The sequence below is a fragment of the Capra hircus genome, chromosome 1 (assembly GCF_001704415.2).
Source record: "Capra hircus breed San Clemente chromosome 1, ASM170441v1, whole genome shotgun sequence".
NCBI classification, from domain to species: domain Eukaryota; kingdom Metazoa; phylum Chordata; class Mammalia; order Artiodactyla; family Bovidae; genus Capra; species Capra hircus.
In genome coordinates, this window is record NC_030808.1 from 145,765,785 (window position 1) to 145,785,755 (window position 19,971).

Consider the following 19,971-nt stretch of genomic DNA (forward strand, 5'->3'; position numbering starts at 1 on the left):
ACGAAGAGCTGACTCACTGGAAAAGACCCTGATGCTGGGAGGAATTGGGGGCAGGAGGAGAAGGGGACAACAGAGGATGAGGTGGCTGGATGGCATCACTGACTTGATGGACGTGAGTTTGAGTGGACTCCGGGAGTTGGTGATGGACAGGGAGGCCTGGCATGCTGCGGTTCATCGGGTCGCAAAGAGTCAGACATGACTGAGCGATTGAACTGAACTGATGCCCTCAAAACTGCCCTCCGTCTGAGTTACCCAACACACGGGGTTGAATGATGCGCCTAAGAGTGGAAGGTGCTGCCTCCAGAACCCAAGGGGCCTGCCAGGCCCGTGCTTCTTCCTTGGGAGGGGACACAAGGCACAGCAACTGGTCCTTCACTTTGGGAACATCTGGGCATGCCCTGGCCACCAGCCCCTACAACTGGCATGAAGGGCAGCTCCCTGTACTTCACAGGGCTCCTCTCCCACCTCCAGGGCACACATGTCTTAAGGCCCCCTGCCCACTAGCCTCCTGGCCCATCCTGACCAGTGTGAGATGACCTCAGTGTGAGGGGCCTGTCCTGTCCCGGGGGGATGTCCAGCATTAGGACAGAGGGGAGAGTTGGCACCACCCTGAGGCCAAACCATAAATGAGCAGTGTTGTGCCCCCACATGACTGCAAACTGTTTCTGAGCCTCTTTTGGTAACTGGCATGGAAAAGAACGTGATCATTGACCAACAGCTTCACTAACCCAAGACAAGGGTGTTGCACCTGGCACAGCCTGGGGCCTGTCTGTTCCTCCCTCCACCTTCTACCAAGCAGGCTTCAGCGCTTCCCTCCTGCTCACCATGGGCCAGCACTTTCTCCAGGCCTCTGTGAGTCATCCCAGAATTGAGTCTGTCCTGTGACCTGAAGGCTGCTGGGAGATTAAATCCTGCTTCCAAGACGGTGCCTCCGAGTCCAGCTTTCCTGCTTCTCTAATCTTCTGTCCTGGCTTCTGGGTAGTGTACGCGCGCTAAGTTGCTTCAGTCGTGTCCAACTCTTTGTGACTCTGTGGACTGTGGCCCACCAGGCTCCACTGTCTGAGGAATTCTCCAGGCAAGAATACTGGAATGGGTTGCCACTTCCTTCTCCCGACCCAGGGATCGGCCTGTGTCTCTTGCATCTCCTGCATTAGCAGACGAGTTCTTTCACCACTAGCGTCACCTGGGAAACCCTTCTGGGGCAAGGACCCACAGATCCAGCCCAGGACTACAGTCAGCACCTGCAGGCTCCCTCGCCACTCCTCTGACACTTGGCCTCTTTCCTTCTGACCAGGCCTGCACGTTCCCACCCAGGTTCAGCGTCTCAGCGTCACTCGGCCAGGGCCTGACAGTCACAGACCAGAATGGCCAAGCAGACACCTTCCACTGCCTGGCCCGCTTCAAGGGTGCTGGTGAGGTGCCCTGTCCCTGAGCCAGGGACCTCACCCTCAATCCTGTCTGCATCCCTTCTCCAGAAGGAGCATTGGTCCTAGGGAGTGGCAACCCCCACCACAGCCCTACCTGGGACCTCTTCTCACTCTGCTCAGGCAGGGACATCACAGAGACCCCAGGGCCCAGTCCCAAGAGTAGCTCTGGGGTTCTCACAGGGTAACAGTCTGCCAGTCCCCTAGACCCTCCTCTCCACCCAGAGAGCCTGAGGCTCCCGCTATCCTGGCCACCCTTGCCCCTCCAGGCCGGCCCTTCACCTTTGAGTGGCGGGGACCCCAGTGCAAGACACACATTGTGATCCATGGGTCACAGAGCTGCGTGTCCCTGAGCAAAGAACGAGACCGACCGCAGCCCGCCGGTTCTGAGCAAGGGGGACTCGGGAAGGGGACGCCTGGCAGGAGGACTCTGCAGCCTCCCAGGGCCACTCCGCCGAGGGCTGAGTGAGTGGTGAGTAAGGTGCCCCAGGCCCGGTAGTAGACACTCCAGGTGGCCAGGAAATGGGGGAGTGTGCAGCAAGCAGGGAGGTGGGCAGGTGTCCAGCTAGAGCAGCATCCAAGAACAGGGAGGGGTCCTGACTTAGCAGGGACCTCAGAGGGGCCTCTCTTCCGCACCCCTGCCCCCTGGGTCCCTTCCCGCCCCCCATCCGCACCCCTGTCCCCTTGGGTCGCCTCCCAGCCCCGCCCTGCCGCCATCCACGTGGCCGCAGCGCCGCCCGGTGGCCGCCGTCGCGCCGCGGAGGGGCGGAGGCGCGGAGCAGTGGCGCGGGGCGCCGGGCGGGGGACGGGACGGGGCGGGGCGGGGGCGGGGTCTGGCGGCGGCCCTTCCCGCCGCCCCTCCCTCTGCCCACTCGGCGCCGTCTTGCGCGGTCAGGACCCGGAGCCTCTTCGCTCCGGACGAGTCCGACGAGGGCGTCCGAAGCACGGTCAGGTAAGGCCACTGGCAGCGCATTGCCGCGCGGCGCGGGGACGCGGGGAGTTGGGTCTCGCCCGGTGGGGTCCGCCCCCGCCGCGGTGCTCCCACTTGCACCGCCGGCCTCGCCTGGAGCCCCCGGGTCCGCTCCTGGGGCGCCTCGCGCGGGGACCCTTCCGGCTGCCCCCTTCTCTCCTGGGTAGAGCTGGGTCCCCTTTCGGGGCGCCGTGCGGGGGCTCCTGGCGCCTGCCATCCGTGCCCGGTCCCCCATCTGCAGCCAGACCCCTGGCCGTTCCTGGGAGGTTCGGTCCTGTGTCTCGTGCCTGGGGACATCTCCAGAGTTTGAGGAGCCGAACTCACTCCCGTGGGATGACCCCCCCCAACACGAAACTGGGCACGAAGTGTCTAAGGGTGCTGGCCCCCCTCCTTGGCTCAGCTGAGAGGGAGCGGTTGTCCCTCCTCCCCAGAAAGACTCGTCCCTAGAATGAGCTCCCAGGGGCCAGCTTCCCTGCAGTGGGCCTCATGGGAGGAGGGGTCCCTGACATTCCGATGGAGAGCAGGGGAAGGGGGTCACAGTCACACCCCACCTACGCAGGAGCCAGCAGGAGCCCAGCCTGCCCGAGTCCTCTGAGGCTGGAGGTGTCCACTGAGCTTCTGCCCCCCACCAGAGAGTCTACTGAGGGAGACTGAGGGGAGCGCGCGGGGGTGGGGGGGTGGCGAGGGGGGAGCGGGTGCTGACTATGCTGGGCGGCTCCCCGTCTGGGCCGGCCCCACACCCGCCCCGGATCCTCGGGATCCTCCCCAGCAGAGCCGGGGAGAGGGCCTAGCACCTACTGGGGTGGTGGGGGGAGGTCTGCCGCTGGGAATACCTGCTGATACCAGTAAGGACGACCGACAACAGCAGGATGCCACCCCTGTGTGCCTGCCATCCTGCCCAGGGCCCCCAAACATCCTCCCATGCACCTAGGGAGGAAGCTGACAGCTCCCACACCGCTAGGCCGCCCAGCTGTCCCCAAGGAAAGACTCTTCACTTGCAGATTGACACCCCAAAAGGAGGCTTGAGGTCCACACATTTCCCTGGGTTTAGTTTCTAGTAAAGGAGCTCTGGCTTGGAGGCCCTCTTACAGCACAGTTTATTCCCTGCCTGCCTCTGTATGCCTCACCAGGGCCAGGAGGCCTGATGGGAATTTGGGGCTCCTTGGAAGGAGGGAAGTGGTCTGCCTCCTCTTGTCACTTGGTGGCAGGAGGTGGGTTGGGGAGAGGGCCTAGGCCCCTGGGGCATAGGTGACTGGAGGGGCCAGACGCAAGGGGCAGAGATGTGTCCATTTGGCCAGACGTGGGTCTAAATGGACCTCTGAAATACTCTGGCCACTGCAGAGCTGCCACCCTGGGCTGATGAAACTGACCTGGGGGCAGGGCTGTGAAGACCACAGCGGGTTGGGGGCAGTTGTTGGGCCCGCCCAAGGTGGAAGCCACAGGCAAGGCAACATATAGGAGACCAGGCTCCGGCCACTAGGTCACCTGCTCGGGCAGGACACATCCACAGCCAGTGGACTCTGCGTCGCCAGCCAGCACAAGTGGCTCTGTGGTGCAGTGGATCTGCCTGAAGTCCCCCGGGTCAGTCGAGCTCCCTGGAATGGGCCAGTGCCTGGGAGAAGAAGCAGGACTCAGGGGTCTTCCCAGGCCTCAGCAGAGGGTGTGGGCCAAGCCTGCCCTCCTCTCATCTGTAGGACAGGGTCTCCAGGTACAGAGTGGAGGGAGACTGAGTTTGCTGCCATGAATGCTTTATGATACCTGGAAAACTTGACTCTCATGATTATTTTAAGAAAAACCCAAATAGTTTGATTCTTTTATTTTAAACCCCACCCCATGTTCCGCTGGATTGGTCCCTCTTGTGACTCCTTTCAAACATTTGTGCAGAGCCGGGGGACCCTGGTGTGGGGCACATCTGCAGAGAAGCGGGGCTCATGGGATTCTGCTCACTGAACAGGACCTGGAGGCCAGCCCCTACCCTGAGTACTCGCTGGGGTTGGGCCAGATCACAAAGCAACAGTGCAGTTAATGCAAATAGAATTGTTTTCTTAATTTACCTTTTGTGTTGTTCATTGTTGGTGTATAGAAATGCAAATGATTTTTATGTATTGACTTTGTATCCTGCTATTTAGATTAATTCATCTATGTAACAGTTTCTTTCTGTGGACTCTTCAGGATTTTGTACATGGAAGATCATATCATCTATGAACAGAGATAATTTTAGGTCTATCTTTTATTTCTCTTTCTTGCCTAATTGTTCTGGCTAGGACTTCCAATACTATGTTGAAGAGAAGTAGTAAAAATGGGCATCTTGTTTTGTTCCTGACCTTAAAAAACTTCTAGTTTCTCACGATTGAGTTTGATATTTGCTGTGGGATTTTCATAAATGGCTTTTATTGTGCTGAGATAGTTTCCATCTAGTCCTACTTTGTTGAGTTTTTGAATCATGAAAGGATATTGAATTTGATCAAAAGATTTTTCTGCATCAATTGAGATGCTCATGTGGGTTTTTCCTTCATTCTGTTAATGTGGTGTGTTACATTAATTGATTTTCATATGTTGAACCATCTTTGCATTCCAGGAATAAATCCCACTTGATTATGATGTCTAACCCTTTTCTATCCTGTTGAACCACCGGGGAAGTCCCTGTTGAATTCTGTTTCCTAATATTTTGTTGAGGATTTTAGGCTGTAGTTTTCTTTTCTTGTAGTGTCTATCTGGTTTTGCTATCAGGGGTAATATTGTTCAGTTGCCAAGTTGTGTCCAACTCTTTGTGACCCCTTGGACTGCAGCACACCAGGCTTCCTTGTCCTTCACTGTCTCCCAGAGTTTGCTCAAATTCATATTCTATGAGTCAATGATGCCATCTGTAATGCTGACTTCATAGAATGAGTTTGGAGGTATTCCCTCTTCCTCAATTTTTTTTTTTGGATAAGTTTGAGATTGATATTAATTCCACTTTAAATGCTTCATCAGTTCAGTTCAATTCAGTCACTCAGTCGTGTCCAACTCTTTGCGACCCCGTGAATTGCAGCATGCCAGGCCTCCCTGTCCAACATCAACTCCCAGAGTTTACCCAAACTCATGTTCAAGTTGGTGATGGCATCCAGCCATCTCATCCTCTGTCGTCCCCTTCTCCTCCTGCCCCCAGTCCCTCCCAGCATCAGAGCCTTTTCCAGTGAGTCAACTCTTTGCATGAGGTGGCCAAAGTATTGGAGTTTCAGCTTTAGCATCAGTCCTTCCAATGAACACCCAGGACTGATCTCCTTCAGAGTGGAGTGGTTGGATCTCCTTGCAGTCCAAGGGACTCTCAAGAGCCTTCTCCAACACCACAGTTCAAAAGCATCAATTCTTCGGCGCTCAGCTTTCTTCACAGTCCAACTCTCACATCCATACATGACCACTGAAAAAGCCATATCCTTGACTAGACGGAACTTTGTTGGCAAAGTAATGTCTCTGCTTTTGAATATGCTGTCTAGGTTGGTCATAACGTTCCTTCCAAGGAGTAAGCGCCTTGTAATTTCATGGTTGCAGTCAAGCCATCAGGTCCAGGGCTTTTCTTTGTCAGATCTTCAATTACTGATTCAAACTCCTTACTAATAATACTCAGATTTTTCTTCATGATTTTCTCTGTATAGGTTTTGTGTTTCTAGGAATTTGTCCATTTCATCGGTTATCTAATTTCTTGATGTGCAACTGATTATAGTACTTTCTTATAATTCTTCTTATTTCTATAGAATAAGTAGTAATTTCCCACTTTCATTTATGATTTTAGTGATTTGAGTATTCTCTCTTTTTTTCTTAGTCCATCTAGCTAAAGGTTTGTCAGTGTTATTGAACTTTTTGAAGAATCGACTTTTGGTTTCATTGATTTTTTTCTTTTGTTTGTCTATTATCCATTTCATTTATCTCTGCTCTAATGTTTATTATGTCACTCCTTCTGCTAGATGTATGTTTAGTTTGTTTCTTTTTTCTAGTTCCTTAAATTGTAAAGTTAGATTATTGATTTGCGATCTTTCTTGTTTTATGTAAACACTTATAGCTGTAAATTCTCTCCTTCATACTGCTTTTACTGTGTTTCATGTATTTAGTATGTCTTGTTTTCATTTTTATCAGTCTGTGAGTATTTTCTGATTTCCCTAGTGATTATTCTTTAATCTTTTGGTTGTTTAAGAGTGAGTTGTTTAATCCCACAATTTTGTGAATTTTCTAGTTTTCCTTCTGTTGTTGACTTTTAAAGTCATCCCATTGTAATCAGAGAAGATACTTTTCATGATATTTTCTTTTTAAATCTTTTGAGGCTTCCTTTGTTGTTACACTTTTCCCTATCATTGCAAGCCTTACCCTCTCTGGTTGAGTTGACTTCCAGGGGAGTTAAAAGACTGCCACCTCCCCCACCCTTTTATTTTTCTCTTTTTCTCATTTTGGAAGTCAGACATTGAAGACTATAACATTGGAAAGCAATTGCATATACAGGGGAAATTAAACTGGCACTACACATATCTAGGGGAAAGTACAGGCTCAGGAAGGATATAAGAAGACCTTACCTTTACTCTTCGGGACTTCCCAAGTCCCAAGTGGTCAAGAACCTGCCTGCCAATGCAGGAGACATAAGAGATGCAGGTTTGATCCCTGAGTCAAGAAGATCCTTTGGAGAAGGAGATGTCAACCCACTCCAGTATTCTTGCCTGGAGAATTCCATGGGCAGAGAAGCCTGGCAAGCTACAGTCCATGGGGTCACAAAGAGTCGGACACAACTGAAGTGACTTAACAATCAAAAATAGCAAACCTTAGGGAAGGAGAAGAATCTGATTTCCAGAGTTACCATATTAGACTCAAATGTGTAGTTTTTAACAAGAATCAAAAGGCAAGTAAATGAACAGGAAAATATGGCCCATTCAATGGAAAAAATGTAAACCATCCCTGAGAAAGACATCATGGTGGATCTACTAGACAAAGACTTTAACACAACTATCTTAAAGATGCTCAAGGAGCTAAAGAAGATCTGAAGAAAGTAAAAAATAATGTGTTAATAAAATAGAAATATCAATAAATAGAAAACCTGGTAGAATCAAAAAAGATCTAACAGAGCAGAAGAGCACAATGATTTTATTTATTAGAGGGCTTCAAATGCCAATTTGAGCAAAAAAAAAGATCAGTGACGTTGAAGATAAGACAATGGAAATTATGAGTCTGAGGAGCATAAAGAAAAAAAAGATTAAAGAAAAGTGAATAGAACCTAAAGGACCTGCATACAGTTTTGGGAGTCACAGAAGGAGAAGAGAGAGAAAAGGGCAGATGAAACATTTGAAGAAACTTCCCAAATTTGATGAATGACATGAATATAAACATCAAGACAAATAAGATGAACTTAAAGAGACTCACACATTACACATTATAATCAAACTGTCAAAAGACAAAAACAAAGAGAAAAATGTTATATCAGCAAGAAAGAAGTGGCTCATCAGATCCAAAGGAACTTCAATAACATTACCAGATGTCTCATCAGAAACTCTGGAAACTAGAGGCAGTGGGTTAATATATTCAAAATGCTAAAAGAAAAGAATCTGTCACCCAAAAATTCTATATCCAGCAAAACTGTCCCCCAAAATTGAGGGCAAACTTTAAAAATTGCCAGATAAACAAAAGCTGAAGGAGTTCATTACTAGATCTACCCTATAAGAAATGCTCAAGAGAGTCCTGCAGGTGAAATGAAAGGACAGTAGACAGTAACTTGAAGTCATATGAAGATATAAAGATCTCAGTAAAGGTAAATACATGAGCAATTTTATAAAGCTGTTATTATAACAATAATATTATAACAATGGCATATAACTCACTTATTTTCTACATGATTTGAGAGACTAATACATGTTTTAAAAAAACAGTAATTAATCTAATGTATACCCAGGAGTGGAATTTCTGGGTCATGTGGTAGATCTGTCTTTAGTTCTTTTGAGAAGCCTCCATACTGTTTTCCACAGTGGGTGCACCAACTGATTATACAGTGGAATCCACCAATTCCTTTCAAAAGTGCATGAGGGTTTCCTTTTCTTCACATCTCATCAACAGTTGTTTTTTGTATTCTCTCTGATGATAACCATTCTGACATGTGTGAGGTGATATCTTATTGTGATTTTGATTAGCAACTCCCTGATGATTAGCAGTATTGAGAATTTTTTCCTGTACCTGTTGGCCATCTGCCTTTCCTCTTTGAAAAAATATCTATTCAGTTTTCCTGCCCATTTTTCAATTGGGTTGTTTGTGTTTTTGATGTTGAATTGTACAAGCTGTTTATATATGTTGGATCAGTTCAGTTCAGTTCAGTCACTCAGTCGTGTCCGACTCTTTGCGACCCCATGAACTGCAGCACGCCAGGCCTCCCTGTCCATCACCAACTCCCGGAGTTCACTCAGACTCACGTCCATCAAGTCAGTGATGCCATCCAGCCATCTCATGCTCTGTCGTCCCCTTCTCCTCCTGCCGCCAATCCCTCCCAGCATCAGAGCCTTCTCCAATGAGTCAACTCTTCGCATGAGGTGGCCAAAGTACTGGAGTTTCAGCTTTAGCATCATTCCTTCCAAAGAAATCCCAGGGCTGATCTCCTTCAGAATGGACTGGTTGGATCTCTGTTGGATAGTAACCCCTTATTTGGAGAAGGAAAGAGCAACCCACTCCAGTATTCTTGCCTGGGAAATCCCATGGACAGAGGATCCTGGCAGGCTACAGTTCATGGGGTCACAAAGAGTTGGACACAACTGAGTAACTAACACACACACACACAACTCATTACTGGTTGTATCATTTGCAAATATCTTTTCTCATTCAGCAGATTGTCTTTTCATTTTGTCAGTGGTTTCCTCTGCTGTGCAAAAGCTTTTACATGTAATTAGATTTCATTTATTTAATTCTTGTTTTATTTCCTTTGTTTTTGGAGACAGAGGGGAAAAAAATAGTGCTGTGATTTATGTCAGAGTGTTTTGCCCTGGTTTCCTTTGGGAATTTTATGATATCCAGTCTACATTTAGATCTTCAATCCATTTTGAGTTTATTTTTATATACAGTGTTACAGAATGTTCTAATTTCCTCTTTCACATTTAGCTGCCCAGTTTTCCCAGCACCAATTATTGAAGAGACTGTCTTTTCTTCATTGTATATTCTTGCCTCCTTTGTCATAGATTAATGACTGTAAGTGCATGGGTTTATGCACTGGGCTCTCTGTTCTTTCCTGTTGATCTATATGTCTGTTTTTGTGCCAGTACTATATTTTTTTTGATTACTGTATCTTTGTGGTATAGTCTCCAGCTCTGTTCTTCTTGAAACTGGTATTATTGTAACTTTATTTAGTAACTCCACATTTTGTTTTCCTCATAATTTAAGGGACCAATGCATTAAAAATAATATTTGCTTGGTTTTTGGAGCATTTTGTGTGTATGTTGTTTAACTTAAACTGGCTTCCCAGGTGGCACAGTGGTAAAGAATCTGCCTGATAATGCAGGAGACACAAGAGACATAAGTTCTGTCCCTAGGTGGGAAAGATCCCCTGGAGTAGGAAATGGCAACCCACTCCAATATTCTTGCCTGGAAAATTCCATGGATGGAGCATCCTGGGGGGCTACCAGACTATGGGGTCACAAAGAGTCGGACATGACTGGGCAGGCAGCACAAAGTTAAACTGGCATAAATTCCAATTATATTGTTATAATTTTATAATGTTAAGTTAATCCCATAGTAACCATAAAGAAAGTACCGAAAAACACAAGAAGACGTGAGGAAGGGATGTAAATGTTTTACTACAACAATCAGCTACACAGAAAGGAAGACAGTAATGCAGAAAATGAGGAACAAAAAACTATAAGGTATATAGATAACAAATCGCAAAACTACAGAAGTAATTCTCTCCTTATCAATAGTTATTTGAATTGTAAATGGATTATACTGTCCAAGCAAAAGACAGATACTGGATGAATGGACTTTAAAAAACACCATCCAGCTAAATACTGTCTACAAAAGATTCACTTTAGATCCAAAGACACAAATGGGTTGAAAGTGAAAGGATGGAAAATGCTATTCCATGCGAATAGGAACCGAAAGAGAGCAGGGGCAGCTATACCAACAGCAGGTAAAGTGAACTTTAAATCAAAAAGAGTTATAAGAGGCAAAGAAGGATATTATATATTAATAAAAAGTTTAAGACAACAGAAAACAACATATTATAATTATAAATATATACACAATAGCAGGCTCTCAAAATGTTTAAGCCTTAAAAATGTTAAATCTTGATCAAGCATTGGGAAGATGGTTGCCTGGCTCTTGGTCTGTTTCCACTCTGCCCATGTTGCTTTGTTGTAATAAAGGTGATATGTGAGAGCCCAGTTATCACAACTATGGACTCAAAACCATGCTGCCTGGATCTGGAGCTCAGCTACTAGCTGAGCACCTTGGTCAAGTTACCTGTCTTGGTCTCAGTTTCCTCATCTGTGAAATGGAGGTTATATTGGTACTAATATCCAAGGGCTGTTGTGAAGGTTAAAAATCTGCAGTGTACCATCTGGTGCAGAGTAATCATGGGCATTTCATGCTGCTTCATCTTTTCTGTTTTCTTCAAAGACTTTTCAGTCCATGCTCTACACACAGTTATTTTCTCCTCCTGGATTTTATTTGGGTGCCCTGCATGAGGTAGGATTACTTTTAGTCATATTGTGAGCCCTTTTCCCAGCCTTCTTTCACTGCTCTGAAAACAGCCATCTCATCTTTTCAGTTCTCATATGGTTTTATGCCACTTGCTGTGTGGTCTTCTGGCCATTTCCAGCTCCAAAACAATAAATACTTCATTACTGTGATTGTATTCCATTATTGCACTTGATAGCATAAATTTTATCAACCTTCATTTTTTATTTTTCTCACCTACTCTTATTTATTCCTTCAGATGAACCTAGGATTTATTTTGTCAACAAATAATGGCAAAAAATAAAATTTATTGGAAATTTTAGTCAAAATTACATTCAATTATAGATTTGGTTAGAAATAAGTGATATTCTGAAATAACTGATATTCTTAAGTATTGTGTCTCTCATCTAAAAACAAGGTTTTTCTCTCCAACTGTGTTCTTTGGAAATTTTTTGAGTTTTTTCCATAAGTCATGCACATCCTTAAGTTCTTGTTCAGTTTATTCCTTGGATTTATTTTGGTTTTCTTGCTAGTGTAAATAGTATTTTTTCCATTACCTTTTCTAGTTGGTCGTTCCTGATAGAAGAAAACCTGTAGATTTTTGTGTATTTTTCTTATAACTGCCTCATTGAAACCACTTTCTCTCTCCCCTAAACTTTGTTCTGTTTATCTTATTGAGTTTTCTAGGTAGATAGTACCATCTTTAATAAGGAGTTCCCATCTCATCCTTTACAAGATTTATACTTGTTTCTCTTTACTGTCTTATTGCATTGGCTTCCGATACAACGGTGAGTAATAGAATGAGATCAACACTCTTTGTCTTTTTTAATTTTTGTACTCTAATGGTCATTCTTCAAGTGCAGGAGTTTTAAATCCAGAGTCAGTTCCATAGATAGGTCCACTGAAGTAATAAGGAATATGATTTTTGTACACGAGTAATCTGTGTATTTGTGTCGAGTAAAATTGTCCACATTCTTAAAGGAGTCTGTGACCCATGGAGACAAAAACATCTATGTCAGTTTTGTGTAAAATTTGATTGTTGTTGTTCAGTTGCTAACTTGGGTCTGACTCTTCGTGACCCACTGGAATGTAGCACCCCAGGCTTCCCTGCCCTTCACTGTCTCTTGAAGTTTGCTCAAATTCATGGCTATTGAGTGGGTGATGCCATCCAACCATCTCATCCTCTGTTGTCCCCTTCTCCTCCTGCCTTCAGTCTTTCCCAGCATCAGGGTCTTTTCCATTGAGTCATCTCTCTGCGTCAGGTGGCCAAAGTATTGGACCTTCAGCATCAGTCCTTCCAATGAATATTCAGGGTTGATTTTCTTTAGGATTGACTGGTTTGGTCTCTTTGCAGTCCCAGGGACTGTCAAGAATCTTTTCTAGCACCACAATTCAAAAGCATCAATTCTTTGGCATTCAGCCTTCTTTATGGTCCAATTCTCACATCTGTACATGACTACTAGAGAAACCATATCTTTGACTAGATGGACCTTTATCAGCAAAGTGATGTCTCTACTTTTTAATACATTGTTTAGGTTTGTCATAACTTTTCTTGATTTGAAATTTATATCCTTTATGGTGTTAATCCAACTCCTAAATCTCTTATGGGGTTTTGCCTTGTCTGATTTTTTTTAATCATAAATGGATGTTTGGTGGCTTTAATAGAGCTGTTCCATACATACCTTATTTTAATGTACTTCACATTATTGCACCTTGCAGATATTTTGGTTTTTACAGATCAGCAGCTTGTGGTAACCCTGCATTGAGCAAGTTTATCAGAGCCATTTATTCAGCTCTATTTGCTCACTTTGTGTCTCTGTCACATTTGGGGAGTTCTTGAAATATTTCAGACTTTTTCGTTATTACCTTGTTATGGTGATCTGTGATCAGCAGTCTTTAATATTACTAATACAACTCTCTGAAGGCTCAGATGATGATTAGCATTTTTTATTGATAAAATATTTTTAATTAAGCTATGTATATTGTTTTTAAGGCATACACCATTGCACACAATAGACTACCTTATAGTGTGAACATAACTTTTCTATGCACTAGAAAACCAAAAAACTCCCTAAACTCCCTTTATTATATTTGCTCTATTATGGTGGTCTGGAACCAAATCCACAATACCTCTCTATTGTTTGCAGAAACTCCTTGCAGAATATTTTTTAGGAATGGTGTGGAGGTGGCATAGATCTGAGCCCATTTACATCTGAGGTGCTTATCCATTTTTTACTCTTTATTTGTTTTTAATTGAAGTATAGTTGATTCACAGTATTGTGTTAATTTCTGCTGTACAGCAAAATGATTCAGATATACATGTATATGCTTTCTTTTCCATTATGACTTATCTGAGGATATCTAATTTACTTCCTTATGCTATATAGCAGGTCCTTGGGTTTTTATCCTTTCTAAATGTTAGTTTGCACATACTTACCCCAAACTCCCTGCCCATCCTCTCTCCCCCTTGGCAACCACATGTCTGTTCTCTATGTCTGTGAGACTGTTTCTGTTTGGTAGATAAGTTCATTTATGCCATATTTTAGATTTCATATCATATCACTTATGTCATATGGTATTTATCTTTGTCTGACTTAACTTCACTTAGTTTGGTTATCTCTAGTTACATTCATGTTGCTGCAAATGACGTTATTTTGTTCTTTTTTTGGCTGAGTAGCATTGTGGAGAAGGCAGTGGCACCCAACTCCAGTACTCTTGCCTGGAAAATCTCATGGATGGAGGAGCCTGGTGGGCTGCAGTCCATGGGGTCGCTGAGGGTCAGATATGACTGAGCGACTTCACTTTCACTTTTCACTTTCATTCATTGGAGAAGGAAATGGCAACCCACTCCAGTGTTCTTGCCTGGGGAATCCCAGGGACGGAGGAGCCTGGTGGGCTGCCATCTATGGGGTCGCACAGAGTCGGATATGACTGAAGCGACTTAGCAGCAGCATTCCATTGTGTGTATTAAATATGCACTGCCTCTTCTTTATCCACTCCTCCGTCAGTGGACGTGTAGCTTGTTTCCATGTCCTGGCTATTGTAAGGAGTGCTGCTATGGACATATGGGTGCATGCATCTTTTTTAATTAGAGTTTTGTCTGGATATATGCCCAGAATTGGGATTTCTGGATCATATGGGAATTCTATTTTTAGTTTTCTGAGATGTTTATTCTTGTATATGAAAGATAAGGTAGCTGGGTAGACATCCTTGGGTCATTCTATTTTCCTGTCAAAATTCTGAATTATTGTCTCATCTTCAGTCTACAATGTTGTAGAAGAAGAGTTTGATGCCTCTATTAGTGATTTATTGCTGTATAATAAAGTATTCAAAAACAGTGATTTAAAACAATGTGCTAAGTCACTTCAGTCATGTCTGACTCTTTGTAACCCTATGGACTGTAGTCCGGCAGGCTCCTCTGTCCATGGGCTTCTCCAGGCAAGAATACTGGAGTGGGTTGCCATGCTCTCCTCCAGGGGAATCTTTCCGACCCAGGAATCTAACGTACATCTCTTATGTCTCCTGCTTTGGCAGGTAGGTTCTTTACCACTAGCGCCACCTGAGCATTTACTATCTCGTAATTTATTCAGGTTAGGAATTCAAGGGAGGCTTTGCTGGGTGCTTCCAGCTCAGGGTCCCTTGCAAGGTGCAGGCAGGATATTGGCTCTGCCATGGTCATCTGAAGTCTTGGCTGGGATGGAGGCTCTGCCTCCAAGATGGCTCACTCACCACTGTCAGCTGGAGGCCTCATCACCTCCCCTCATGAGCTGCTGCAAAGGCTGTTGGCACGTCTTCATGCCATGACAGACGGCCTCCTCCTTAGCAAGCAGTTTAAGAGAGGACCAGGCAGAAGCCACCATGCCTTTTATGTCCCACGTGTGGAAGGCACACAACACACTCCAAGTTATTCTGTCGGCCACAGTGGTCAGTGATAATTTGGGGCTGAGAGGACTCCAAGGGGGATACCTTGGAGTATCCATAGGGCAAAGTGATTTTTCCCTTTGGGTATTTCTGTATTTTGTTGTTGCTTTTGTGTTTTTCCACTGGGTAGATACTTTTAGAAGTTTTCATTGCATTTGAGAATAATATTTTCCAACAGTACACTTTATTATGTGGGCCTCTTTTTAATTATGTGTGTTAATGCATGGTGTGTGTGGTGTATGATGTGTGAGTGTGTGGTGTGTGTGGTATATGTGGTGTGGAGTGTGTTGTGATACGTATAATGTGTGTGTGGTGTGTGTATGATGTGTGTGGTATGATGTATGTGTGTGATGCATGGGGGGTATGGAGTGTGTGTGTGGTATGTATACTGTGTGTGTGTGGTGTGTGGATGATGTGTGGTATATGACGTGTGTGTTTGTGGAATGTGTGTGGTGTGAGTGGTGTGGAGTGTGTATGTGATATGTATAATGTGTGTGTGGCGTGTGTATGATATGTGTGTGTGAGATGTCCATGTATGTGATGTGTGTGGTGTAGAGTGTGTGTGTGAGGTGTATAATGTGTGTGTGGTATGTGTATAATGTGTGTGTGAGATGTCTATGTATGTGGTGTGTGTGATGTGGAGTGTTTGTGTGATGTGTATGTGTGTGTGATATGTATGTGATGTGTGTGTGAGATGTCTGTGTGGTGTATTTGTGGTATGTATAATCTGTGGTATGTGTGTGATGTGTGTGTGATGTCTGTGTGTGTGATGTCTGTGTGATATGTATAATATATGTGTGCCATGTGGTGTGTATAATGTGTGTGGTGTGTGGTATGATGTGTGAGTGTATGATGTGTATGTGATGTCTGTGTGTGTGGTGTGAAGTGTGTGTGTGTGATATGTATGGTGTGTGTATAATGTGTGTGTGGTATGTGTATGAGGTGTGTGTGGTGTTTGTGTGATGTGTATAATGTATGTATGGTGTGTGTATGTGTGTATGTGATGTGTATAATGTGGGTGGTGTGTGGTATGATGTGTGTATGATGTGTGGTGTGTGTATGATGTGTGAGTATATGATGTGTGTGGGTGTGATATCTGTGTGTGTGGTGTGTGTATGTGTGTGTGATGTGTATAATGTGTGTGGTGTGTGTATGATGTGTGGCGTGTGATGCCTGTGCACATGGAGAACACTGCTGATCTGGGTGAATCTCCCGTTGGTCCCCTCCTTCTGTAGCACACAGGACATGGTGGGCCTCCTGGCGCCCTCCCTAGGGTCCCTCCTCCATGGGCCTCAGGGTGAGGGGTAGTGGAAGACAAAGCTTTGCCTACATCCCACGCTCAGCCCTCACCAGCCCCCTAAGGTCCAGCGATAGCCATCACCAGTGGTTGGAGGCTTCCGGGTTCTTCAGAACCCCTGGCCTCCGCCTCACTCCACCTTCTCAGTCAACACAATCGAGTGTCCTCTGTAAACTAGATTCCTCTGGGCGGGGAGTTCCCTTCCTCTGGGCACTTCTCTCTCTCTGGGCACAGCCATCACCTCCTGCAGGAAACCCTCCTGGACTTCCTGATGCTCCCATGGAGCTTGCTTTAATCTCTGCACCCAGGCTGCGCAGGGCAGGGGGGAACCGTGAAGGTCCCACTCAGAGTGGACCCAAGGCCTGCAGTCTCTGCTCCCACTCAGTTATTGTGGTCCCCACCCAGGGAAGGGAACAAGGCGCACCCTGAGCTGAGGTGCTTCCTGACCTCCGTGTGTCTCCCCGGCATCACCTGGGGAGGGGGCTGGGGGCCGGTCACGTGAGGGTGGGGCACGGTCTGCAGCGCCACTCTCCCCTTTTGCAGGATGTCGAGGCACAAGGGTGCTGCCAAGATGCTCCGCAGCCCCTGCTCCGCCCTCCTGCTCTGGGGGCTCCTGGGGGCCGTCCATGCTCAGCAGCAGGAGGTCATCAGCCCCGGCACCTCGGACAGGAATAGCTGCCCAGGTACGACTGGTGTGGGTGTGGTGGGGCGGGGCCGAGTGGGGCAGGGACGGGGCGGGGCCTAGGGTGATGGGCGGGGCCTAGGTGGAGGGGCGGGGCTGGACCGAGGGCGGGGCCGGCTGCGGGAAGACCTAGTAGGCAGACCCCAGGACCACCGGCTCAGGCCCCGAGGTGACGCCTGTGCATCCCCAGAGAAGGCCGACTGCCCGATCCACGTGTACTTCGTGCTGGACACATCGGAGAGCATCACCATGCAGTCCCCCACTGACAGCCTGCTCTACCACATGCAGCAGTTCGTGCTGCAGTTCATCAGCCAGCTGCAGGATGAGCTCTACCTGGACCAGGTGGCCCTGAGCTGGCGCTACGGTGGCCTGCACTTCTCCGATCTGGTAGAGGTGTTCAGCCCGCCAGGCAGCGACCGGGCCTCCTTCACCAAGAGCCTGCAGAGCATCAGCTCCTTCCGTCGGGGCACCTTCACCGATTGCATGCTGGCCAACATGACCCAGGAGGTCCGGCGGCACGTGGGCAAGGGTGTGGTCAACTTCGCGGTGGTCATCACCGACGGTCACGTGACCGGCAGCCCTTGCGGGGGCATCAAGCTGCAGGCAGAGAGGGCCCGCGAGGAGGGCATCCGGCTGTTCGCGGTGCCGCCCAACCTGAAGCTGAACGAGCAGGGCCTGCGGGACATCGCCAACACACCGCACGAGCTCTACCGGAACAACTATGCGACCATGCGGCCGGACTCCACTGAGATCGACCAGGACACCATCAACCGCATCATCAAGGTCATGGTGAGTGGCGGGCTGGGGCAGGGCAGCTGGAGGCAGTACACGCTCCAGGTCTGTCAACCTGCTGTGAAGTGACTGAAGGGTGTGGGCCGGGGGTGGGGAGGGGTCTGATGTCTGCCCTGATGTCCTGGGTCCCCGCCCAGATGAGGAGCTGGTGCCACCTCCAGTTCCCCACTCACCAGGGTTTCTCTCTGTGTCTTTTCCGCAGAAACATGAAGCCTATGGAGAGGTGAGAGTGTCTCCATCCCAGGCCCGTGGCTGCCAGGGCCTCTGACTCAGAAGAGATGACCACTTCTCCTTCCCACACTCCACTCCCAGGAGCTAGGACAATGAGAGGGATGAGGGAGCATGACCCCTCTGCTCCCTGTGGAGCCTGAGACTGGAGCCTGATTGAGGGGCTCTTGGCCAAAACCATGCTGTTTAAGCCCAGGAGATCAGCATCAGGGTCACCTGCAATCCCTGTGGATGAGGCTGGAGGTTGAAGGTCGCCCCTGGGCTGACAGGCTCTATCCACCTAAATCAGGCCAGGAGGAGAAGGCAGGTGGCCAGCTGTGTGCCCAGTGTGGGACCCTCGTCCCTGTGCTTCCCCAGCACCATCTCACAGCCCTGGCTCCTACAAGCCTGCCCTTTCCCAGGACAGCTGCTCAAAACACAGGAGATGTAACATGCAACAACAGTGGAGACTGGCCAGCAGCAACTTAATCCTTCCTATTGCCAGTCATTGCTTAACCCAGCCTTGGTTTCCCAAACTTGACTAGAGCACTCATGTGGACCCCCAGACCTGTCCCTGGTGAGCACAAAGGCCTCCTGGACACCTCTCAAGTCTGTTCCATCACACAGCCCTGTTCTCAGGATGGCCCAGCGTCCAGGGGGCCCAGGCTACGCCCCACCCTCCCTCCCTCCCTCCCTCCTGGTACTTGTGACCCTGGCCTCACACACTGCCCCTTGCTTCTGATTTCAGTGCTACAAAGTCAGCTGTCTGGAGATCCCTGGGCCCCCTGGCCCCAAGGGCTACCGTGGACAGAAGGTAAGATGCCCAGACCACTGGTGGGATCGATGTCACAGGAAAGCCCCTGACCTCTCCCCAGCTCCATATCTTAGGGTCACTGCACTTTGGATGGACTCACCACTTCACACCCTGGAGGATCTAAAATTCAGTTTTTATCAACTTCCTTTCCTATGGCATTTTCAGAAAAGTAGGAATACTTATAAATTAAGATTTGCCCATAAAATACTCCTCTAAAGTAAGCAAGCATGCCCATGTATGTAAAGAAGCATGAGCTACATTACTGTTAGTAACATGATGAAAATTCATACAGGGCACCCATGCTTGTCATTTATTAAATAAGTGGTTTTTAAGAGGTCAGGTTGGCCCTGCATTTTCTTAACAGCAGAGGTGTATAAAATGAAATTCTTCCAAAATTACTACCCGAGTATAAGAAACGCCAGTGGTTCATGTCAGAAAGCTGCTTCTTTCTAAATTCCGGGGTGAGGTATCTAGGTGCTTGTCTGCCAGGCCGCTGGTCACATGTTCCCGCTGCCTCCCTGGTGACTCCAGTCCCAGATCCAGGGGTGAATTTACCACCAGAGGCAGCTTTGGCCACCCATGGCAGGGCTGTGACTCTGGTCCTTGGTGGGGAGGGGGTGTCTCTGGAAGCTGCTGCGGGGATCACTGTGGTTAGTGTGGGGGCAGAAGGAACCCCAAAACCGGGCACAGCTGTTCAGAAGCCTCTGCCCACCCACTAGTTCCTGTCTGTTGGTCTCGCTCTTCCTGGATCCCGAAGACCTTCTGCTCCTTACTCCTCCCTCCTCTGACCACCTCTCACTTCTGCCCATCTCTGCCCTGAAACTGGAAGCATCTTAATAAGTAGATGCATTTGCTTAATACAGCCCCACATTGTACAGTTAAACCTTGAATTGTGAGGAGCCGGCCTGTCTTGAGGTGTTATTTAGCTGCCCCCACAGGATCCAGAGGAGCTGGCATCGCGGCATGAGATACGGGCAGGAGCAGCCAGGTGCAGAATTGGAGTCCTGTAGATCTGTGTGGGCACCTCCACCCCAGGGCCGCTCCAGCCCCACCACAGGGGCGGCTTCTCAGAGAGCTGGCAGTCAGAGCTCAAGGGAACAGCTCAGATAGGCCTGCTCTGACAGGATCCAGGACTCTAGGGGTCCCGAGGTGGCGCTGTAATCGTCACCTGGCCACCCAACCCCAGGACCACAGTCT

General features: G+C 47.6%; 1 protein-coding gene across 2 annotated transcripts in view; it reads left to right on the top strand.

Moving 5' to 3' along the window:
- COL6A2 (collagen type VI alpha 2 chain) overlaps positions 2,258-19,971 on the top strand; it is a 31,804-nt gene continuing 14,090 nt past the window's right edge. For both annotated transcript variants that reach the window (XM_018052331.1, XM_018052339.1), the window contains exons 1-5: positions 2,258-2,376; positions 16,823-16,962; positions 17,152-17,750; positions 17,956-17,976; positions 18,709-18,774. In XM_018052331.1, coding sequence (XP_017907820.1) covers positions 16,824-16,962; positions 17,152-17,750; positions 17,956-17,976; positions 18,709-18,774 — 825 coding nt within the window. In that variant the 5' untranslated portion in view covers positions 2,258-2,376; position 16,823. The remainder of the gene's footprint in view (positions 2,377-16,822; positions 16,963-17,151; positions 17,751-17,955; positions 17,977-18,708; positions 18,775-19,971) is intronic.